General features: G+C 49.9%; 1 protein-coding gene across 1 annotated transcript in view; it reads right to left on the minus strand.

Annotated features, from left to right (window-relative positions):
* Positions 1-25,542, minus strand: part of TMEM179B (transmembrane protein 179B) — a 191,230-nt gene that overhangs the window by 49,406 nt on the left and 116,282 nt on the right. Inside the window, exon 4 of the mRNA XM_086938107.1 lies at positions 6,094-6,172. Coding sequence (XP_086794233.1) covers positions 6,094-6,172 — 79 coding nt within the window. The remainder of the gene's footprint in view (positions 1-6,093; positions 6,173-25,542) is intronic.

The raw sequence follows: 25,542 nt of genomic DNA on the forward strand, positions 1-25,542 counted from the left end.
GTCTCATAGTTGAACTAGAATTATAATGCCTATTGCTGAGCAGCTAGACCAACATTTAGGTTTGGTTCTTATCTTATCTTATCTTAAGGGGGTTTTGTATAGCGCTCTGTCACCATAGGTTTCCTTGCGCTGATTGAGTGCTGATAGATGTAGGCGCGGGGGTCTAGCCGGACTGTGTGAAAAAACAAGTTTTCAGGAGTTTTCTGAATTCCAAAAGAGAGTTGGAAGATTTGAGCCAGAGGGGCAGCGGATTCCAGAAGTTGGGGGCCAAGTGAGCGAATCTACTGCCACCAAATTTTTTTAGCTTGATTGGGGGGTAACTAAGAGCTGGCGATGAGAGGACCGTAGGTTGCGTACCGGACAGTAAGGGGTGACCAGGGATTTAAGAAAGGCGTGAGAAGTCCCAGAAACAGCTTTGAATGCCAGGCAGCCGATCTTGAATGCAGCCCTCCGTTCGACCGGCAGCCAGTGGAGTTTGAGAAGTAATGGCCTCGCAGACTGCCACTTCAGGGTTTTGTAGGCCAGTCTAGCCGCCTGGTTCTGTACAATTTGGAGCCTGTGAAGAAGGGATTTAGGTAGGCCATGATACAGAGAGTTTGAAAAATCCAGGCGGGAGAGCACCAGGGCAATCAGGACTTGTATCAAAGCCTCAGGTAGAAGGAGGTGGGAGACTTTCCTGATTTTTCAGAGCTGGAACATGCATAATGACACAACAGCACCCACCTGAGGCTTAAGAGAAAGCTCCTTGTCGATAATGACCCCAAGACTCTTCGCGGGCTTGGCCGGGGCAGGCGGGGGGAGCCAAGCTCCACCGGCCAGAACTGAGGACCCCAATAGGTGGGGCTGTTGCTCGGGAGAATTAGCTCCGTTTTCCCCGGGTTCAGCTTGAGCTGGTTAAGATTCATCCATTGTTGGATGTGTAGCATGACCGCTTGACAGTCAGAAGCTGCATTTGGAGTGTTGAGAGGGAAGATGATTTGTAGATCGTCTGCATAAATGAAGATGGTGATGTCCCACCTTTTCAGGGAATGAATGAGTGGTTGGAGATAAAGGTTAAAAAGCAGAGGGGACAGGGATGATCCCTGAGGCACTCCGCAGATGGATGGTTCCTTGGCGGCCGTGAAAGGGCCTAAGCGGACCGCCTGGGTTCTGCCCGACAAGAAAGATTTAAGCCAGGCAGAAGCCAAGCCCTGGATGCCAGCCTGCTCGACACGGTGGAGAAGGATGTTGTGATCCACTGTGTCGAACGCCGCCGACAGATCCAGTAGGACGAGCGCCTGAGGTGCCCCTTTATCGGCATTACCCCTTAGAGAATCCATAACTGCCAGGATCACAGCCTCGGTGGAGTGGGCTGGTCTGAAGCCGGCTTGGTTGGGTTTGAGGTAGTTGGAACACTCGATAAATTGAGAGAGGCAACTGGTGACGTGTGCCTCCAAAAGTTTGGATAGATAGGGCAAAAGGGAAATAGGCCGATAGTTGGCAAGGTCCTCTGGGTTGGCACCGTTTTTTTTTAGCAGGGGCACCAGAACAGCCTCCTTAAAGGAATTGGGCACCGTGCCCGTCTCAAGGGAGGTGTTTAACAGAGGCAAAATGCAGTCTGGCAGAGCCAGGCAGATGTCGTGAAACACAGAGGGGGGACAACAGTCGTTGGGCGTGCCAGATTTGACTCGAGCAACGAGTTTGGCTAAAATATTAGAGTCAAGGGTAGGAAAGCTAGATAGTGAGAGTGGGTTTCCAGAAGAGGAGACTGATATGGCAGCAGAGGGAGCAGGGGGAATAGTATTCTTAATATGATAATCTTATTGATGAAGAAACTATTTAGGGAATTGCAGGACTCTTGGGTAGGGATCTGAGAAGGGAGGGTTCTGGCGTCGGACGTGAGCTCACTCATAACTGTAAAGATCTCCTTGGACTTATTAGGGGCAGTGAGGATCCTTTCAGAGATATATGAGGATTTTGCTGCTGTGAATGCACTTTTGTATTTTTTCCGTGCAGTAACGTATAACTCTCTGTCGGTGGGCGAGTAATTACGTCTCCACCTACGTTCAGTCTGGCGCAGTTCAAGTTGCTGAGTTTTCAAGGTGGTATTGAACCACCTGTGTGATTTGCTGTGCCTGGAACGAGGGAATCTGGAGAGGGGGGCAAAGTAGTCGCTGGCCTTAGTGATCCAGCTGGAGAAATCCTCCTCCAGTGTGTGGACAGTCGCGGCGCTGCGCGCAGGGGGCGGGTATCAGCCAAAAACGAGAGAAATCCTTGGGAGTCAAGAGCGCTCTATTTGCGGGCGGCCCCACCTGTCAGAGGAGGAACCTTTACACGACCCCTGATAGTGATCACGGTGTCGATCATATGATGGTCTGACAAGATACAGGGAGTGATCACAGGACAGGAGAGCATAAGGTTATGGGTCCAGATGTGATCTAGAATATGGCCCCTGATATGGGTGGGAGAAGTGACCAGTTGGGTCAGGTTAAGGCTAGAGAGAACTTCGAACAGCTCAGCCGCATGAGGGCCAGCGTCGCAGTCGTTGTACCAATAATTGAAGTCGCCAAGGACAGCGACTCGGGCAGATGAAGTGATCAGGTTGGCTAGCTGTTCGCTGAAGGCGACGGGAAACAGAGGCATAGGGTGGGGGGGGGGGGGGTGATAGAGAACGATAAGGGTAAGAGCTCCCTCTCCAGTTTCCAGGCTGATGATGAGGTTGTCCACATCAGCGAGGATAAAGGAAGACGGGAAATAAATTTGAACTCCTTTCGTATGACAGCTGCCACCCCTCCGCCAACCCGACCAGAGGGTCGGTTCGTGTTAAGCATGTAGTAGTCGGGGGCAATGCTGTCAGGATGTCGGGGAGAGAGCCGTCAGTCAGCCAGGTCTCAGTAATTAGGAGAATGTCGGGTCTTTCATCAGTGAGCAGGAGAAAAATGTCGGCCTGGTGTTTTACAAATGAACGTGTGTTTAAATATAATACACAGATATGCGTTTCAGTAGTGCTGCGACAGGCAGGGGGCTTGCAGCTAGGACGTAGGAGTGAAGCTTTACGAGCAATGCCAAGTGAAGAGGCACAGTCTAGGCTTGCCGGAGAAAGAACGCAGTGTGCGGATTGTAGTGTCCTGAGGGCAAAGGGAGAATAAGTGAGGAGAGTGACAGCATCCCTAGCCCCTAGGCCCGTCCGGCCACGGACGGCGCAGACGGGCACGACTCCGGCACGACTCCGGCACGACTCCGGCACAGGTCCGGCGCGACCGCTGAACGCGTCCGCAGCGCGGAGGCATGGACGTCCCCTTTTATGTGCAACTAGAGCGCGAGAATTAGAGCCACACACAATATGGCCGCCGCTAGTCTGTACCTGGGACCAACTCCACAGCGTCAATACTCGGCTGGGAGTGGCCCAGGGCAGCGGGAAGGAGGGGGAAGAAGTCAGCGGTCAGAAGCTTATTAAATCAAGCAATTTAAGGAAAGTTGCAAATAATTTTAAAAAGCGCCGTATTACACAGGTAAACTATTTTCAAGTAAAATTAAAACAGAGCAACACAACCTCCCGGCTACCGCCTCAGGAAGGCCACAAACACTCAGTCAATCGAGCGCCGGGTTGGAGGGAGCCCCTTTTATGCGCAACTAGAGAGCGAGAATTAGAGCCACACACAATATGGCCGCCGCTAGTCTGTACCTGGGACCAACTCCACGGCGTCAATACTCGGCTGGGAGTGGTCCAGGGCAGCGGGTTCTCTGGCCCAAAAGTTGATAGGCAGTTCTGGTTTTTGATGACTATTTTTAGAGAGGTAGGAATGTCTGGAGATTGAAGTTCATACAACGTTATCAGCTGTGCCATACTGTTTCTGAGTGTCTAACCTCAACCCACATCATGAAGTAAGCCTGGACTGCTCGACCATGCTATAATGAAATAGTCCAGTACTAAAAGGAAAACTTCCATTACTTCCCAGTCAAGTGGAGCATAACACTATTGTGGCTTCAGGACACTTGTGGTAAACAACATTAATTGTTGCACTTAATGTGCTGGAACCTCTTACTAACTTGGTACCCCAATGAAAGGCATCACATCAGCTGAGAGAGACCATATGCTTCATTCCTGAGAAATAAATAAGCAGCTGTGGAACGTTTTACTTGTTTCTTTCCTTCTCACTACCCTGTCAATCCTACCACTCTAAGTGTGGGAACATACGGCTACTGTGCACATATAGTTTCTAGGAGTGGCCCTACTAAACAAGATGCACCGACACATGGGTTTGTTACTAAGTATACTATAATGAAACACAGAGTGTATGCTCCAGCACGAAAGGTAATAATGCAATGGAAAAAAATGCTAACAACAAGAAGGCAATAGAAATAATGAAAGAACCTGAATAACCCAATTTATTATGGTGAAAGATTGTAGTTGGAGTTAGTTCTTCAGCTAATCACGTCCTTTCCAGAGGGAAGTCTCAAAAGAAAGCTGTGAAATAATATCATACACTGCACAGAGTTTAAGTAGCAATGCAAGAATATGCACAATTACTTCCCTTCATCCAACCATCAAGACCGTAACAAACATGTAGGTAACATTATCACCCGAACAACATACCTAAAATAGAGGAAGATGAGGGTCCTACCCAGGAAACAAATCCAACAGGAAAAGGACCAAGAAACCTATATCTGTCAGGAATTGAGTTAGCCTGCGCCTACCCAGGATCGGCAAAGACTCCATTTCCCAGAAGGCAGTCTTTCAGGGAAGCCGATTCTCTATTTTAGAAACGTGTGACGCAGGACGCGTCGTACGTGATTGAAGAGTTTCATGTTCGTACAGTAGCGAAGCGGCTGCTCGCTACTCTTGGATCTTTGATGCCGGAGTTTGTTTAGTGCTTCTGGATACTGTGTCCACGTCCGGGACACTGACTACGGATCGGCAAGCACAAGAATTGTGTCCTCTCCTGTGGAAGAGCTCGGCTGAGCATTTTGGTGCTGATCGCAGGTTCTCCCGCCCACAGACGCGTCGGGAGTTCACCAGCCCCTCCTCTCCTGATATTCACAGTGGATTAAAGGCAAGCGCGGAAGGGCGCTGTTATTTGGGTTTCCTAGTCTTATTATCTAGGGGCTGTTAGAGGATGGCCCGAGGGGTCTTTGTTGAATATTCCTTGGCAAAGAAGCGCAAGAGTGAAGGTGTCCCTAGCAGGTTTTCCATGCCTGCGGATCTATAGGGAAGCACCTCCACTCATCTCTGCATACTGGGGCTCACGTCCGGAACTGGCTGTGGAAGTGAGGTACATACTTCTTGTTTTGATTTTGTGACATTGGTTCTTTTGGTGCTCCACTTACTTGCTGGATATTCTGGAGATAAGGTTTCTTCTGTGACTGTTAACAGGAAGAGACTGCAAGAGGATTCTTGAGAAACCACAAACTATTTTTTATCCAGGGAAAAAGGGGCTATCATTTCTTCTGTGCATTGCGTGTATGATATAGGGTATGTATGACTGAGTACTGGCATATGGTTTAACTAAGCTTTAAAGAAACCGAGAGTTGATGTGCTTGTGCTTGACTTCTAGGTGCCAGTTCATTTGTTCCAAGGCGCGAGAGAGGCATCTTGCAACCCTGGGAATTCCCTTCAGTCAGTAGAAGGTTATATGAGGTATGAGCATACATATAGCGAGATACTATTGAGAATAGTCAGGATGGCTAATCTGTATTAATGTTATGTTTATTTTGTTACAGGTATCCCTATTCCCACGCAGCACCTTCCCTTTCCCTATCCCTCGCTTGATCGCCTCAATACTCTGGGTATTTTCCAGTCAGAGTTGGGGATGTCAGGAGGTGGACCCCTTTGAGCATCGCCCAGATCCTGAGGAGTCCTGGTGGTCTCAACAATATCCATGAGACACTACAATAATACAAAGACCTCCAGACAGACTCCCACTGAAAGACAACTCAACACTCCACAAGCGGGAAGCAGAGTGAACTCAACCTGGAGATACTACAATCATATGAATAACACGAGGAAGGCTCAAAACACTGGTCAGGTCTTCATTTCAGCTAAAATCCAGAAGAAGGTTGTTCAGTTGAGTTTGTTACATTCCTTCATGTCAGAGTCTGCAGACAAACACTCACCTCGGCACTGTGCAAGTTGGCATAAAACCTGGATCCGTCAGAAGGTGCTTGCCAGGGCTTCGTCTCAGCCTGTGAGCAGCTAAATACAAAATAAGGGTGCATCAGAAAAGAGGGAAGACAAAAATAATAGCACAGGCAGACAGCCAAATAAAGAAAAATAAATTATATAGGTAACAAGAAACACACAGTCATATAGGTAGGAGGAACAATTAATATATATAGACAAACAGTAAGATCAATGTGTAAACCAAGGTTAAAACATGTATGTCACTTTTCAAACACAAACAGATATAAAGATCTGCAAAGGTATATAGACCTGCACACATACAGATCCCAGCAATTGGGCGACACCTTTCAGATGCCCACACAGTAACACGCACACGCCCAATCTCAGCCTGGAATCCAACTCCCTACACCTCCACAGGAGGTGACTCTAGCCACATATCCTGGGGAACCATCCACCGGTAGATCCACTGCCACCAAATTGTTTAACATGTCCCCGAAAGCTCCAAATCTTGTTCTGCGTGGTTGTCAGTACTCACAGCACATAGCCGTCTCTCCTCAGTCACACCCCATTTGAACACCAGTTATAGTTAACTGAAATAACTATGACTCCCACCCTCATCATGCACTGCTTATGAACTCACATATTACAAAACTAATAACATGCTCTATGACGTCATTGATACCACTACTGATGGCAACTGAAATGATATCATTGATGACAACACTGTGCATGGCAGGGATGCAAGCTGACTTAAAATTGTTTTTCACGTGAAGTCTTTGGGAGGTTAATCCCATTAAGGGGAGTAAAACATTGTGTACAGATGTAGTGCTGAATTACTTTAAGTCCACAAATCCTATAGAACGGTGTCACACTGATTGTATGATGTCATCAATGATTCCATTTAACATGTCATGAGTGATGCATTATGTGAGGTCATAAGCGGTGCATGGTGAAGGTAGAACATAGTTGCTCAGTAAACCAGGACTAGTAAATGTCAGAGGTTTTTCTATTTTGAAACATTAGTGCTTCCGTTAGATTAACACCTAACTAGAACGTCCCTTCAACCTTTAGTTTTTTTCAGTGCACAGGGAACTGTGAAGTAAGGGAAATATTTGATGGCTGCTGTGAACAACGGATTTAATTATCAGAAGGACAGCCCCTAAACCACTTGGTAGAGTTTTAACAATCTCAGGACTACTAGGTTTATGTGACACGGCAGGCTTAATTATGCAGCAAGGTTATCTAAATTTTGTGCTGGAATTTTTTTTAAAGTATGTGGCACATTCTCCGACAATAGAATATTCATTCATTTGTGCAAGAAAGAACATTTATGTTGAAATCTGTAACGTTTGAAAATAATGTGGCAAACTAAGAGGCAAACACGCTAAATCCATAATTATATGGTAAATACTTCAGCTACAGAACAGCATAAATCAACTGACCCTCACCATTACATACTGATTTATCAGCGATTTATTCAAGAAAGATAAACAAAACCTCAACATTTTAATCCCAGTCAGTGCACATTGTTAGATAGCCTTTGAAGAAAACAACTTTTTCAAAGTAACTGCCCCAGTATAAACATGTAAGATAACAAAAAAGAAAAAATACATAACGGGTAGCATATGTAAAGTGGTCCTATATTGCAATCTTGGGGTTCTAGTGACATTTAAAACCAGAACCCGCGGGGGCTGTGGCCAAGATGGGGGGCAGCTAGGATGTCTTTCATGATCTCTCAGAGCCGCTACCAACACAAGCCTTTTTATCAGCCCGCTGGCACCTCGCCCACGACCCTGAAACAGTGCCACTGCCTGCGGAAGTGGAGACGTTTGCTGGAGGAGTGAGATTCAGCCCAGACACCTGCGGGGCATCGGGACCCCAGGGGCTGTCGAAGCGTGAGGCCCTACGTTTTGAGTGCGGCCTACAGAGTGGTGCTTGAGCTTACCTGGCATCCACAGCTCCTGTCGGACAGCAGCGTGCCAGTGGCCCACAGGAGAGGACCCTGGCCAACACAGTGAGGTGCTGCTGGTGGCGCGGAGGTTGCACCCCCCCACCTGGATTGCTGCATGGGGGGGCAGAGTCTGATAGTGGTCACCCGGGGAGTAAAGACTTGGAGGGACTTGGCCATGCGGGAGACTCCCCGCCCACTTAGAGTTAGCGCTCCCAGTTGCCCAACCTGTTCGCCTAAGGCCCGTTGGGGAGGACCCCATTCGATTCAGAAAGAAGTCGCTGGCAGCATTGAGGTCGCCACTACCCCCTCCCCCCCACCCCAACCCCCCACCGAATTGCTGCATGGGGTCAGAGCCTGAAGGAGGCTACCCGGGGAGCTAAACACTTTGCAGGAGCAGGCCTTGCGGGAGGGGTCTCCCCTCTGGGAATAGGTCAACGCCACAACTCTCCAGACAGGGAGAGTAAGAAAGAGTGCGCTCCCCCAGCCCGGGCTCTGAAGCTCCTGCCACTCCAATACATATTCAAGAAGTATGTGACGTCCAGGTACTACTCCTCTCCCATTAAGGACCATATCGCACACTGGGCAAGCAGCCCCCAGAGCGTTTGACCAGCGTCAGCGGCCCTGTGGAACACTCCCTGGTTGGGCACCACACCACCCTGGGGGACAGTAGGTGGTGGCAGCTAGCCTGGTGAGTCCGCCCGCCGCTGGGGGCCTTGCCACGAAACAAAGAGGTTTGCGCTGTAAGTTTAGAGGACACTCGCAGGTACTTTACCAGGATCTCTTCCGGATTACTTTACAGAAAGGCATAGACTTTTGCCCAGTCAGTCTCAAAGGAAACAGACATCAAATCAGATCCCTCAAGGAGGCCTGCAACTTGCTTGATGCACCCTTTGGCCCCCAGGAGTGGTCCTCTTCCCCCAGCAGTAAAAAGCTGAAACAGCAAAAATGGTGGCAGGTCAAGAATGCCTGGGCCCGAACTAAGCCCGACCTGGAAACCATGTGTTAAGAGAAGTAGGCGGTCCTGCAGGAACTATCGAGGGAATCTGCCATGTCAGACACGTCCTGAGGCCTTGGAGTCGAGTTGAAGCTGGTCGTGGGGGATCAGGCCTTGTCGCGATTATGGTAGGGGGGTTGATCTGGGAGACTGAAGATAATACCCTCCTCCGCCCGCTCACTTGGAGATTGCGATACAGTGGAAGGCCCTCCCGCTACAGAGATATACCGTGCTTGGACGTTGACCTGCCCAAACCGAGCAGAATAGACTAACTTTGTCTTATGTTGTTTTTCTGTAGGTTATCTACATTTTGTTCTGTCTCCTTTGCTTCTCCTCTGCACCACCCTTGCTAGCCATTGCCACATCGACACGGCCACATACGCACCCTACCGCACTCCTCATTGGGGTACCCTAGGTTGGGCATACCTGCCGGAGCTATGCATCCCACAGCCCTATGACACAGACTTTACGCATTTTAAGCCTCAACATCCAGGGCCTTAATAACCTGATGAAGCGTGGAGCGATCCCATCTCTCCTGGAGCGATCAGGCTGTGACATTTGTCTGCTCCAGGAGACACACCTACTGGCTAAAGACACCCATCACATGCGTTTGATGGTTCCGCTGGCAATTCTGGTCATCTGGCCCGGCAAAAAAAAAAAAATGGGGTGGCTATCCTCCTTGCCCAGAAGTTCCATGGGAAGGTCAGCTCCACATTCATGGAAATAAAGGAAAGAGCTTTAGGACATAGGATTCAATGGGGATCGGCACACTTCACAATACCCACACTAAAGGCCCCAGATGATAATCAGGAACACTTCTTCTTTTAACACCCTTGTAACCGTCCTGGCTTCCCTGGACCAGGCCATACTAATGGGGGGGGGGGGGTCTTAATCTAGTAATGGATTCAGTCCTGGACCAATCAAGCCAATGCAGGACACAGATTAGGGCCTTCTTGCCTTCCGGGCAAGAATGGCTGGCAGACAGCTGGCTTAGTGACACTTGGAGACTCCTTCACCTCTCCACCAGAGACTATGCTTTTTACTCCACAGCCCACATATCTTACGCCCGTTTAGAGCACTTTCTCACTACAGCTGCCCTGACAGCATGTGTCAGGGAGGCGGACATCGAGCCTCGGTCAGACCACACTCCAATCACGCTGATGCTGAACCTAGGTGCCCTTTGCCATCGCCCATCGAGATGGTGCCTGCAGGACGCCATGCTACAGTTCAAGCAGACAATAAAGCCGATTTGCGTGACCTTTACAGACTACCTCAGCATTCATGATCCTGCCTCGCCTTTATCTGGGAGGCGCTGAAACTAGTCCTCCGTGAAGAATGCATAGCCATCTAGGAGGCAGAGAATAAATTGTGTACAGAAAAGCGTCAACAGCTTGAGGCAGCGGTCTCGGAGCTTGAGTCCATACACATGCGAACAGGCGCTCCCCCGGTTGGGGGGCGGGTGGGACTAGAGAAACAGTGCCTGATCCTGCAGCGCTTGAACCTCGACAGGGCAGAATATGCCCAGCAGAGGCACCCCCCACATGGTTGCACCGCCCGAATCCCAATAACTTCAGACCACACCAGTTTGTTTTATGGAAGAATTAAGGCCACAGTTTATTAGGCATTATCACTTACAAGCGATCCTTTTACACGCCATTATTTCCGTCTGGCGACCCTGCGTCCTTACACCATCAGCTCTGCACTGTGCCCTACATTCAGTGCGGCTCTCTTTTTCAAAGTGACTTGTCCCCGTCCTTAACCACCATTGCCTCTGCACTGTGCCCTACATTCAGTGCAGCTATCATTGCCAATGTAACCCCCTCCCTGGGACACACCTTTTCCTTTCTCTCCGGGCAAGCTTCTGCTTCCGGCCCAACCGGGTAACCTTTTACCTCCGGTTTCCAAACACTCCTTGGGTAAGCGTCTGCTTTAACCCAACCGGATGGCCCCTTTCCCATCGGTGTCCACTCACTCCCGGGTAACCAGCCGGTTCCCACCCGGCCGGGTGACCTTTTAACTTCCGGGGCCCACACATTCCATCCCCAATGCTTGGTGGGCCTGCTCTTTCTCTTTCCCTGCCTTTGCTCCCCTTATCTCCCGCCAATCATTGGTACTCGGGCTCTGCCTCCCCGGGGGCGGCCTCCACTGGGACCCCCCGGTCCAGTCACTGTCCCCCTCCCCCTGGGGAGTGGGGGGGCCGAACCAAGGGGCATTGCTGTGACTCAAAACAATTTTTTAGGACTCGCCTGAGCCAGTGCTTCAAAAAGCGCTACCTTGACGGCCACCAGCTTGCTAGAACGCGCACAAGGGCGCGTGACGTGCACAGCACTTTTTCCCGTTGCGCGCAGGCGCGCATGCGCAACTCGAGTCACCACTGGCGATTTTTTTTTAATGCTTGTTTCATTCTCTTCCTTTGCCAAAAGCAATGCAACATTCTCGTAAATAGACTTTCCTTACATATTCGAACACCCAACTCTTTCAATGCCTCTCCTTTATTTTTCAAACCAAGTACGTAAATACGTTTAAACACCGAGGTAAAGTACCAATCGGTCGATGACCCGTGTCTGTCTGCCAGAGTTCTGTATTATTCCTGCAAGATTCCTTTCGGTCCTTTCTCCATGTTGAGGTTTGTTTTGCCAGTCTTTCTTGCACTCTGTGGTCATTACGGAATGTGTTGTCCATCTTTTATGTCAACTGGGCAGACCCGAGTAAATAAACGCTGAAATGTACTACGTTGGCCCTCCAGTAACAGCAGAGAGCGCTGTTTTGAGAGCTCCGTATAGATTTTGCTATCTTGCCAGCTGCTGCTGCCACCTTTGTGCGAGCACTGCTCACTGGTAGTGCTTCCAGGTATTGGACAGCAGATGGCAGTGTGTTGAGTTCTGTGCCATTGCTAGTACTTCCTCTTGTCTGCTGCGCCCAGTCGCCAAACAGAAGCAGCCAGAGGGAGAAGATATCAAATCAAGAGGACCCGGTGCAGCGCGAGATCCATCAGGACTTGGCTGTAACATTCTCCTTACTAGCTCCAGTGCTGTGAACCTCCACCTCTCAGCCCTGCACCAGTGTCCTTGTCTCTAAAAATCTTCTACCTTTGACTTTCTCCTTACTCGTCCCAGAGCAGTGACCTTCAGACTGTTAGTCCTGGTGCTGTGACCTTCAGCTTTTCATTACCGGTGCTGTGAAATTTTCTCTTAATAGCACTGTAACTTTGAATTTCTCCTTACTTGCCCCAGACCAGTGACCTTCAGCCTGTTAGTCCTGGTGCTGTGACCTTCAGCTTTTCATTACCCGTGCTGTGAAATTTTCTCTTAATAGTACTGTAACTGAATTTCTCCTTACTAGCCCCCGTGCTGTGAACCTCAGCCTCCCAGCCCCGTAGCCATGTCTTTGTCTACAAAAGTATTTTGCCTGTGACTTTTTCCTTAATCGTCCCAGAGCGCGATCTTCAACCTCCTTCCTCCCGGCCCCGGAGCACTTACCCTGCCTACTAAAGTATTCCAGCTCTGATTTTCATCTTATTTCCCAGGAGTTCTGACCTTCGGCATCCCAGCCACAGAACTGTGATCTCGTCTCCTAATTGTCCTGTAGCTGTGACTCTCTATCTACCCTATCTCCAGACCTCAAGCCCCCGAGCTATAACCTGGTCTCCTAATAACCCTAGAGATGTGACTTTTACAAAACTGTCCCCAAAGCCTCACCCTTCAAGCCATGGAACCGTGACTCTGTCTCCATACTGCTTTCTAGCTAAGACTTGTTTTTTAGTGGCAATCGCTCAGGCCGTAGTTAGATCATAGGCAGTGTAACAGGGTAATCTCGGGCTCAATCGTAGCAATCCGCACCCCCACTGGGGTAGAGGTACACTCAGATCCCGAGATTGCAGAGGCCTTCCAGGCTTTTTATAGCAAGCGCTATGCGGGAGAGGAATTCCCCCTCTGGTGACATTGAGTCTTATCTGCGGAGCTTACATTAAGCACGGATCCAACCTGGTACTGCCTCCCAGCTACATTGCCCCATTCAAATAGATGAGGTGGTCTCAGTGAGCGCACGCCTTAAACCTTCCATGGCACCGGGCTCAGATGGCTCCTCCCTACTGTTCTATAGTAAGTTCTGCTCGAACCTAGCTCCCCTGCTGGCCTGGCTGTTCAACTCGTTCCTAAACTCTGGGCACTTACCCGATTCGATGTCAGAGGCGTCTATCTCCGTAATCCTGAAGCCCCACAAAGAGGAGTGTTGGTCATATTGCCCCATCTTCCTGCTCAATATGGACATGAAACTTTTCACGGGTATCTTGGCTGCGTACCTCAACCTGCTAATATAATGTCTGGTGGACCCGGACCAAGCCGGGTTTGTCCCGTCTAGACAATGTGGTGACAACACAAAGCGCTTCTTCCATCTCACTGACCTCATCCGACGTTCCCAGAGAGAAGTCCTTATCCTCTCCATCGGCACTGAAAAGGTGTTCAACAGGGTTCACTGGCCATAAATATTTGCCACACTCCGTCTGCTTAGGGACAGGTTAATCGCCTGGACATGCTGCATTTACGGTGCCCCCCCTCCGGGTGCAAGTCCGAGGTACTTCAGCACTGGCGTGAAAAGGGCTGCGAACTAGAAGGTTCGCTGTTCGATTCTAACTGGATCATTCTCTTTGATCGGCTCTGGTGGGACTACTCGCTATTAGCATCTGGCATGTTCCAATTCACTCAGGTGAAACACTGGGTGACCTCCCCAGACACAGGACCTGGAGCATCCCGTCCACTGACCGGTTTTGAAAAATGACTAGTAACCAAAGAGGGTGACAAACAAATTATCTCCGAACTATATGCCTTTCTCTCTTCAAGTACCAAACCAACCAAATCCAAGGGGCAGCTGAGGTAGGAGGAGGAGCTCAGGCGCACACTATCCGACAAAGAAATGCAGGAAATCCATATCAGGACACACCAACCAGCACACAATATGATGGGCACAGAGGTGACTTATAAGGTAGCCTCCTATTGGTACCCAACACCGGCCAAAGTACACAGTTGGAATGGACAGCGCTCAGCGTTTTGTTGGCGGGGATGCGAACAAACTGGCTCCCTTCTCTGGAACTGTCCTCAGCAGGTTCAGTACTGGGATCAGATTCTTAATGATATTGATCAAGCTTTCAGCACCACCGCGATACAGGTCTTGTTAGCATGCTGGAATACGGAGGCGATCCCTGATCACGTCGCTTGGCTGAGGAAACTATGGGTGGTTTTGGGTATGAAGCGCATGTCAATGATGACTGATAACAAAACAGATGATTATCCAGACTTATGGGCCCCTTTCACCGCGATTATAGCAAAAGAATTCAGAGGAGTGACTTGTCCCAAATTCCTACAGATCCTACACTTAACGTCCCAAAAGCAAGAGGTGCCCATACAGGTCACAAGCGGCACAAGTGACGCTCCTATCCTTGTCCCAGACCCCTCCGGCTTGGCAGGAGACGGGGGGTGGGTGGCGGGCAGGTAGGCTGGGTTGGGTATGATTTTCCCCATATTATTTATTTCCTTCATGGTCACACGGGGCCGCTCTTTCTCCGGTTTATCTTTCAGTTTATTCCAGATATAAAACCTCTCACTAGGATACACGCCACCAGCACTAGGGTTGTAGGCACAAGGCTGTGTACAAACACACACATGTCATTTGAAGGCGGCCATTGGTTGTACGCGTAATCTGTGTCAATGCATGACTAATCCTAATAAAGAGAACTGATCCATAAAACGAAAACCCTGCAATGGTAATATTGGACCACACTAAAACCTACAAGCCACGGAAATTTGGCAGTTACGGCCTGCGTTGCAAAGTATAACTTGCGCCACCCTTTTGCGCTGCATGACATTGCACATACTGTTGTGTAGTATACACCTTACGGTAGGATCTGTACATTTGTGGACAGCATAAACATTGGGATGGTGCCAGACTGATTCTTGACACTCCCTCAGAATATGTTGTCCTACAGACCAGCTAAGTCACAGTACCACCATAAGCCCCCCTAAATCTAGGCAGGCAGCAAATGATTTCTGGCAGCATCTGAACAGGACAACCCTGGTACCCCAGGAAGCGTGGTAATAGATCCAGAATGCTTTTGCCCAGTCGCTTGTGGTCTGCTTATATTTAATCTGCTGCAAATATACTGTAATTCATAAGTCTTCGTTATACCTAACCTTTATTGATCCGAAGTCAACCTTTGACTTAGTCGATTGCGCTAGGTTGTGGTAAGCTCTGGAAAGTATGGGGATCCAATCCACATTATTACAGGTTATAAAAATTGTGCATCAAGATAATACTGCATCTGTACACTACAGGAAAATGGGGGAGTGCACTGCTTCATTCCCAATTGAACAGGGGATAAGACAAGATTGCATATTATCATCACTACTCTTCACTTTATTTATAAACTAGCAGCCCATCTCGACCTTGTCCGGGTGCAACAGGCTTCCCCGACCCCCGCCCGCCCCGACATTGTCCAACAGCACCGGCCCCCGCCCGGCCCGTCCCCCGCCTGCCCCGACCCCCGCATGCCCCTACATGGGTCCCCTTACCTCAGCCGCCGCTCCTCCCGCCTGTCCGCTGCTCGCACCGCCGCTGGCCTGTCCGCTGCTCCTCACGTCACCGCTCCTCCCCCACGCCATGTCCGCCGCTCCCTTACCTCAGCTGCCGCTCCTCTAGCCTGTCTGCTGCTCGCACCGCCGCTGGCCTGTCCGCTGCTCCTCACGTCACCACTCCTCCCCCGCGCCATGTCCGCCGCTCCTCGTCGCGCTCATGGACGCCGCTGCTCCCCGCGCTCCTGACGTGAGCACGCACGTCGTGGCCGACACTACTTCGGAGGGACTACTTTTTTTTTACTGTAAATTTTTTAAATAACGTGTTTTTTTAAATTTATATAGCCTATAACCATCTACACACCCTGACGATTCCAACGGTGTATCAGGTGTGTGGATTGGCGCTGTGGTTCCCGAGTTTACCCGCCTCAAAGGCTGAACGTTCTTACTTTATTATAGTAGTATAGATGAAGTAGTAGAATATATTTTTGAAATACCCCTTAATTTCCCTAAAATTGCAGTTGATAAGGTGCCTATTCTATTTGGCAACAATGCGGTATTAATTATTAGAACAGCATAAGCTGTTGACAAGGTCTGTGGATTATTGTACAAGGTTTGTGGATTATTGTACTAGTAAGGACTTGGTCATTAATATTTCTAAAACAAAGGCAGTGGTAATACATCCGTCCTCACCATTAAAAAGAAAGATCATACTAAATGAACGGATTGTGGTGGTCACCAATTATAATTATCTCGGCAGTCGTCTGAATAACAAATTAAATTGGAGAGATTATTTCACTAAGGCAACGGTTACCCTTCAACAAACAAGTCGGGCGGGACTTAAGTTTAGATACAAGGCAGGCTTCAAGCACTTAAGTATCATCCTGCAAATATATAACAGAAGGCAGCAGGAGCTGCCTTGTATGGAGCTCAGATATTGGCATATGGAAAAATGGAGAAGGTCCAGAAACCTCTTTGGTTTCCATTCAAGGAGATGGGTGTAGTTTAAATCAAATTCTAAATATAGGGGGGCGTGGCCAAGATGGCGGACAGAGAGGTCGCACTAATCAGCGGCTCCCCACTCCTGGCCCTTTCGCCCAGTCCAACTACTGCATTAGACCCCAGGGATACCACTACAGTCGGCGGAACAGCGAGCAACTGACTGTGCTGGGGTTTCGATCGGCGCTCCGGAGTAACTTGCATAGTACGAGCAGCGGCGCAGAGAATTGGCGCCCAGACGGGCCTCAACCGCTGTCTCCTCAGGAGCAATGAGGAAGAGGCCCTGAAGCCTCGGCGGCTGAAACAGTGAGTACCGGCGACTGGGCAGCTCCGGAGGCATACCGTGCTGTGCAGGCGTCCTGTTCAACGTTCTGGAGCGGCCTGTTGAGCGTAGTCAACGACGCGGTGCACAGGCGCCTGGACCAGGCTGTAGCTGGCGCGCCTCAGAGGAAGGGGGTGAAGTGGCCTCGAAGGGCGAGCACGAGAGCAGCGGCGAGGGGGCAGCTCCAGAGACGCTGAATAACTGGGCCCGAACCTTCACCGACGCTCCTGGGAGGCCTGCAATGCGGGAGTGGCGGAGCGAGGCAAAGGCGCCCAGACCAGGCAGCACGTAACGTCCCCTACTGGGCTGAAGCGTGAAGGCCCTGACCGCGGCTACCGGCGCCAGAGGCCAGAGATTGGGTGCACGACCTGAAGAACATAGGAGGCAAGCTGGGGCCACCCAAAAGGAGAGCGAGGAGGAGGGATATTAGCGTCTGAGCAGGATTGCTGCCCCCACCGCCCACAGAGCAGCAGTGAGGAGCCCCGCATGAAGGTGGGTGTGATGCAGCTGAGGCAATCAGACGGAGAGGCCTGGCCCCGCGGCGCAACCGAGGGTGACAGGTTGAAGAGCAGTGCCGCCTTTGACACAGCCAGGGTCCACACCTGGGACTACAGTAATTTAGAGAGAGCTGGGCACGCTGCTGCCACTGACTCCAGATGAGGGCACCTTTGGCCTAGAGGAGAGGCCTACCACGCTAGCGGCCAGGGGAGAGTGTTCCCAAGCTCGACGGCCCGTCGCACAGGGGGCCATCAGCGGCTGGCAGAGGAGCGTGGAAGAAAGAATCAACGCATCAGCGCCAAGGGCCTCAGAGGTACCCACCCGGTCAGGGAGATCGCCTGGCGGAGGAGCGGGAGAGGGCGACCGGCAGACAGAGAAACAAGGACAGGCCGCCGCTAGGATCAATCGTAGTGGCGCAACCATCATGAGGCCCTTATTTCCTGGGCACATCGGCAAGAAAGGGTGGTACTGGCGGCAGCCTCCCAGGTTCCTTGTGGCCCGAAGGAGGTCGAAGGGCCCAACAGCAGCTGAAGGTCATAGGAGAGCCTTCAGTCCCAGCTTGTTTGGGGCCGGAGTGGAGCAGGAACCGGCCGAAGCCTAACGCAGTCCGCTGAAAGGGAATCTTTCCAGGCCTCCGCTAAGTGACGGAGAGAGCGACAAGTACTAGGCGGGAGCGATCAGGGCTGGGTTGGTTTGCAACCCAGCTATGGCCTCGGTGAGGAAGAAAGGGGAGAGGTCCTAAAGGAAATGCTTGTCAGGGGATCCTTGTCTGGGGAAAAAGGGGGTAGAACGTCCCCAGCACTGAAATCGCAAGCGGACACGGACTAGGGTGAGGTCCCGATCACCCGCTCCTTCTTGAAATCCTTCTTCAACACCCTGCGAGATGATTTCCAGACGCTCAAAAGCGAGGTGGCGAGAGAGGTAAAAGAGAACCCCTGAGATGTCGACGCAATAGGTGAAAGAGTGGCTGCCATTGAAGATCATGAGCAAACCAAGGACGAGGAGATCGAGCAACTTCAGCAAGAGATGCTACGCCTAAGAGACAAACAAATTGACTTGCAGGCTCACGCAGAGAACCTCGAAAACCACTCGAGGCGGAACAACATCAACGTTAGGGGGGTCCCTTCGAATGCAGAGGGGTCTGACATGGCGCAATACCTCCAGGGGCTGTTCAGGGACATTCTGGGAGAGCCACAGGAATTTGAAATCTGCATTGACCGAGGACACCGCGTGGGCCTAGCGAGACGTTCCCCCTGCCTTCCACCGGACATACTTGCCTTTCTTCCAGATTTCCCCCTCAAAAAGCGCATCCTACGAAAGGCCAGGGCGAAGCAACCACTCAAATACCAAGGACACTCTATAGCACTATACCAGGAACTGGCTTCCATCACGCTGCAGAAGAGTAAGGAGTTGGGAGGGGTGACCGCACACCTGAAAGACCAGGGAGTGGCCTATTCTTGGGGTCACCCTTTTCGCCCGATTTTCAAGTGGAATGGTAAACTATATCTACTCCGGTTCCTCCAGGAAGCTTGTAAGATCCTCAGCTCGGAACAACAGAATACGGACGAGGCGCCCACCCACACACGGAAGTAATCAGGCGAAAAGTGCGGAGAGTGAGTCGTAGACGTTCGGCCACTCCCAGTCTGGGCCCGGACCCCAACACTATGGCACAGGAGAGACGGGCAGCCCTAGAATCAGTCATCAAAGATAATTCTGAAAGGGGCAATGGGTTGCATTGAAATGGAGCTGACTGGGGGCGGGCCGCCTGAGATACTTGGACCACACAAACTCCCTATCCTTCTAATTCCCACATGCACGCGTCCTCAGGTTGCGGGCAACGGACAATGTTGGGGCCATGGGGTTTTTCAGTTTGGGCTGGCGGGGGAGGGGGGGGGGTGTTACCCGGGGTCGCACAGTCTTGGGTGAGACAAGTGGTGAAGAGGGCGGAGGAAGGAAGAGAACGAGCCAGAGTTGGGGTGGGCAAGGGTTTCTTGTTTGTTTGCTGGGTCTGGTTGGGGTTAGGGAGGAGGAGGGTACAGGGGAACCGGTGTGCTAACTAGGGTAGGGACCGAGCAAGAGTCTGGCACAGGCTCCAGCAGTTACAACAGATTGGAACCACGACTGCCTAATGTCGCGCTCCACACTTCAGATAATCCCCTTAAATGTGAAAGGGCTGAACAACCCCATTAAAAGGAGAGCCATCCTATCCTATCTAGAGTATTCAGGACAGTAGATGTGCCTATTGCAGGAGACTCAACTCCGCCCCAAGGACTGGCACCGGATGATGTCCTGATCTTTCCCTCACCAGTTCTACTCCTCTACACCTGATAAGAAAGCAGTGGTGGCCATACTGCTTGCTAGGTCATTCCGGGGTTCAGTGGGCGACAAGGTGGCAGAAGTAAAAGGACGTCTCCTGGCCTACCAACTTTGGGTGGGGGATGCTCCACTGGTGGTGGGTGCCCTGTATGCCCCCAACTCAGGACAAGAAAAATTCTTCATGACCGCCCTATCGGAACTTCTCCACACACAAAACAGGAGGATAGTTGTTGGAGTTGACCTTAACCTGGTTATGGATGCGGAGAAAGATAGATCTGGCCAACGGTATGGCCAAACGGGCGCACTCTCCAAAATGGAGAGGGAATGGCTGAGATGAGGGTTAGTAGTCATATGGCAGGAGGCTCAGCCTCGAACCTCACAATGTTACTTCTACTCCAACGCACACCACACATATGCCGACTAGATCATTTCATAGGCTCCATGGAACTGAATGCGTTAGTAGATACAGTGGACATTACTCCAGTAGCGTTATCTAATTAAGACGCAGTGTCATTGACTCTTAACATACCCCCGACATGCAGGCCGCCAGGGACGTGGCGACTTAGGGAGAACCTGCTCCCTAGGCAACCTCACAAATGCATCACTGACTACCTAGAGACGAATGACCTCTCGGACACGCCCCTTCCTGCACTCTGGGGGGCCTTCAAAGCTCTAGTACGAGGCGAGCTAATCGCCATTTCTGCTGCTGAAGCCAGAGAGCGTAGGGAAAAAAGGGAACTCCTCACAGCACAAGTGCTAGAATTAGAAAGGGTACACAGTCGGACGGGCGCGCCCAGGGTGTGGCGGCAACTGAAAGCAGCAAGGGCACAATTGGCAAGCTTTGACTTAAGACAGGGCCGAATACGCTGCCCTTCGGCTCAAGCAATCCCACTATATAGGGGGGAGACAAAAAGGGGCATCTTTTGGCAAGTAAACTCAGATCTCATTCCCAATGCTCCTAAATCTCAGCTCTTCAGAACTCTAACGGGGAGATGGTCGAAGGGGACGACGAGATCGCAGAAACTTTCAGAGACTTCTATTCCACATTGTATGGTAAAGATCCACAACTTAGCGCCGACGGGGAGGCTTATCTACAGAGGGCCGCCACAACAGCCCTGAACGAGACGGGGGTAGATGCTCTTGAAGCGCCTATCAGGATTGAAGAGGTGATAGGGGCAATTTCACGCCTCAAACCTTTTAAAGCGCCGGGCCCGACGGCTTTTCAGCTGGGTTCTACAAATCTTTCTGCCCACTTCTTGCCCCGATCCTGACGCAGCTTTTTAACTCCATTTGCGGTCCTGGAACAATCCCCCCTGATAGGTTAGCCGATGATATTGTGGTCATTCCTAAACCTGGGAAGGACGCGACCCAATGTGGCTCATATCGCCCGATTTCCTTACTTAATCTGGATCTAAAGTTGTTTAAGGGGATGGGATCCTCGCGCCAGACTGGGCCCACGTATGCCCGGTATCATCGAACCGGATCAGTCCGGCTTTATTCACAATCTTCAGAGCAGCGATAATACCAAAAGCATCCTGCACCTTAATGACAAAGCCTACCGCACGAAGATGGATGCCTTCCTGTTGTGAGTCAATGCTGAAAAGGCCTTCGACAGAGTAGATTAGGGTTTCCTAGATAAAACGTTGGCTCATTTTGGCTTTGGAGACCGGTTTCGGGCCTGGGTTGCGAGCTGTTACGATAGGCCGAAGGCAACAATCAGGGTAAATGGAATGACCTCACAGCTTTTTGAGATCCAGAGGGGCACGAGACAGGGGTGTCCGCTGTCACCCAGTCTCTTTGCACTCTATGTGGCACCCTTAGCCCACAGGATTAGGGACAACCCTGATATCTTGGGCATCCCATTTGGAGGAGAGAGACACTCAGGGAGTCTGTAAGCCGATGACATCTTGGCGACCTTGGAGTCTCTGGAGCGATCCGTCCCGGCATTTCTGCGTGAACTGACCTCCTTTGGCCGGATCTCCGGTTTTAAGGTAAATGTAGGAAAATCCATGGTCCTGCGCCTAGGCTGAAACGTTGACTTACCCGAGGAAAGACAAATGTCCTATGGAGAACTCCAGACTCTAGGTATAATTACCTATTTGGGGCTAGACTTAGCCCACTCTATTGTGCGGACAATCACGCATAATTACTCCAAACTCCTCTCTCAGATCACAAAGGACCTTAGGCAATGGCAAAAACACTCATCATCGCTACTTGGCCGCATAGTAGCCATAAAAATGTCCATCTTACCCAAAGCACTCTGTGTTTTAGTCTTTACCGACCTGGCCCCCACCCGGGACACTCCACAAAATACAGAGGGCAGTGCAACAGTTCGTCTGGGCGGGCCGCGTCCTCGTATGCGTAGGGACCTCTCCCACAGACCTCTGGACGAGGGGGGCTGGGTATTGCGAATATCCTGGAATACTTTAGGGCGACGAAACTTAGGTACTTGGTGGAGTGGAGCAGACCGGAGTAGGAAAAGCGATGGCTATTCCAGAACCGGGCTCTGGCAAAGCTCTCTTTGTGGAAAGTGCCCTTTCTGAAGAGGCGAGACAGACCACCAAATCTCAAAGGTTCGCCTATCACAAACACAGTGATACCGAGTCTGGGGCGCAGTTGCGGTCAGACGGGGACTCGCGTCCTTCCCATCCCCGTTGACGCCCCCAAATTGACAACCCAGAGTTTACACCAGTCCTAGAGGAGCGGGCTTTCCTGCAGTGGCGTGTCACCAACTGCCGGTCGGCAGGGCATCTCTTTGACCTAGAGGGGTTTCTCCAGTTCTCGGAAGTGAAACAATCCTACGCTATATAAGAACCGAATAGATTCCAGTTCAACTGCGCCACTGGCTCCTCCACCCAGACATGCGTCCGTTCGTGAGCAAGAAACTCATAAAATAGGAGAAATGGCTCATAACGAAACACTCCGACAAGAAAATGATCTCCAAACTATACAATATGCTTCGACCGCCGACCCCTTCTTCGCCCTCAGCGGGGCAAAAACTTTGGGCACAGGAACTGGGGAGGGAACTGACTGAGAAGGAATGGCGAGATATCTATTTTAGAGCCAATCACACGGCCTGTAACATGGCCAGTAGGGAAGCGGCAGTCAAAGTGGCCACATACTGGTAACTGACACCGGCCAGACTGAATAAAGGAAATTCAGACCGTGGCCCAACATGCTGGCGCGGCTGTGACAAAGAGGGTACACTAACACACCTACTCTGGGACTGCAAGGACTTGACGAAATACTGGGACGTTATACTCAATGACATCGACAGACAATCTGACACCGAAATCCCAGGCTTCCCTGCCTACACAATACTGGGGCTCCCTAACCCAATCACATACCCACTGAAATCCATCCGGGGGAAACAGATGGGTCTAGCGCTAGGTGTAGCTGTCCAACACATCCTCTCTCTCTGGGGAACAAGGACCCGACCAACACACAAGGGTTGGTTGCATAAACTATGGTACATCTTAGGCATGGAATGAACGCAAGCTTCTCTCACAAACTCAACAGACACATTCGGGGTTATCTGGCGTCCCTTACTGTTCCTACTGGCACTGGAAATGAACGAGGTGACCTGTTTGAAATACCTTCGCCTTCTTCGGCTTACACAGGCTCAGTCCACGCTGGATGCTACATGATCGGCTGTCCAACAATGACTCCTTAGAAGGGGCCCTCTTGGGGCATATTTTTAGGACACTGGTTATGGGGAGGTGGGGGGGGGGGTTTGAGGTAGTTAGCCTTTTAGCACCACTGGACAGGGCCTGCCCCATATCTTGCCATGCCAGCGACTGTCCCTCCGATGGCACCACCGGGACATTTTGGTGCTCCTACCTGCTTATGTTCATATGGCCAGACTGGAGGGAGGGGGACTGTTCTGAAAACGAGATATGGGACTGTTTGATGTATGCAATGTATTTTTTCATATGCTTGAAAGTCAATAAAGCAAAGTTAACCATAAATATAGTACCATTGGAATTAGTTGGCTTCAGCCTCTTTTTGCGCTATATGAGATTAGCAGCGATAATGGCACACGAGCTATTCAACAGGGAGGATATTTTTAATAATGTATCAGCCTTCCTTTGAGGCCGGTGGTTAAAGAACTGACAGAAGTACTCAATAAATCCCTTATTCTAGTAAACGCTCACAGTTTGATATGATGTCATATGCAGTGTAGCTAGTTACGGAACTGGTTGGTAACACTGCATGAAACTGTTCATGTTGGTTTAGTACCAATACTGAAAGGTTAACGTGATAAATCGACCTGTGAGTAATCTTGTACACTACCTCCTTCCCTGCAGGAGTATGGACTGTGCCCTATACCAGTTTGTAGCCTACTATTTTTGGCACTTTATTACTGATAGCACTTTATACAATATGGCGATAAACTAGCTGTTGGATAGTATCTAGTTTTACATTTGTTTACTACACTAGGAACTTTATTATTGTCCATATTTTATACCATTCACCTCTCTATCATCTGTGTAATTATCTTTTTATTGCCCGTTTTAACGTTTGAATGAAGTATTTTTTAAATTCATGTCTTTCATTGTAGGTTGATGTGATTTTAGCTATATTGTTATGAGCTATATTGTTATAAGGTGTTTTCTTTATGTATGGTATCTTTTTTAGCCTAAGTAGGAAAGGTTTACTTTTTTTTTTTATATATATATAAAAGGTATTGCTGGGAAGCTCTCATTTTCTAATTGAAAAATGTTTGCAAGGCTTTTTGTATTCTTCCATGGGTGCTTGCTATCTGTAAACAGGCCTTTAAATATTTTTCTTATCTGGTCACATTTGCTGTGCATTCCAAGACAGTGGTCAAATGTCAGACTCCATCTTCCGAGGGAGTTTGGGGTTTACTTTTCTTTCTTCAACTTTAAAGTGAGAGGATTTGTAACATTCCTGCTGTAAAAGCAAAAGGCATTTTTCTAGCACACAACAAAAGTTTAATGTCTGTAAATGAAGTGTGCAGATATTTCAGAATATATAAGAATTAGGAAAGCACAAATGAAACTTTTTTTTAATTCTTAAGTGTGGTGGAAACAAATACTTTAATATGATCAAACCAAATCAATACACTAGGTGATGACTTTCATATATTATGGTTTGTGCCCTGTATAATTTTTATCAGTAAAACTGTAGATCTTTGCAAATGTAATGATCTTTTCAACTGAAAATGTGTTGTTTGTAATGGCAGTGCGCTACCACACCATGCATACCCCACTCTACAACACACTACTCCACTCTATGATACGCCACACCATTGCACTCTACGACATGTCATTTCATGTCACTCCGCTTTACAACATGCTACACCACCCTGCGCCCCTTCAATCTATAACAGGACTCTGTACGCCAAGAAACCCAACGACATGCACCTCCACGATACTCCACAGTACCCCACTCTACAATACGCCCCTCCATCACACTTTACTCCATGTCACTCAACTCCATGAGACTACTCCACTACACCATTTCATGCAACTCCACTGTACCCCATGCCCCTCCACTCTATGCCACTCTACACCACTCTACTCTGCACAAATTCCTCTACACCACGCCACACCACTTCTTTACTCCACTCCATTCTATGACACACTACTCAACTCCACTATGCCACTCTGCGCCACTTTACTCGATGCGATTTCACTATATGCCACTTTATGACACACTTCTCCACTCTACGCCCCTTCACGCTACTCTATGACACTCTACGTCACACAACTCCTTCAATGCCACTTTACTCCATTACATTACTCTACTCCACAACACACCCCTCCACTCTATGCC

The sequence above is a fragment of the Lissotriton vulgaris genome, chromosome 9 (assembly GCF_964263255.1).
Source record: "Lissotriton vulgaris chromosome 9, aLisVul1.2, whole genome shotgun sequence".
NCBI classification, from domain to species: domain Eukaryota; kingdom Metazoa; phylum Chordata; class Amphibia; order Caudata; family Salamandridae; genus Lissotriton; species Lissotriton vulgaris.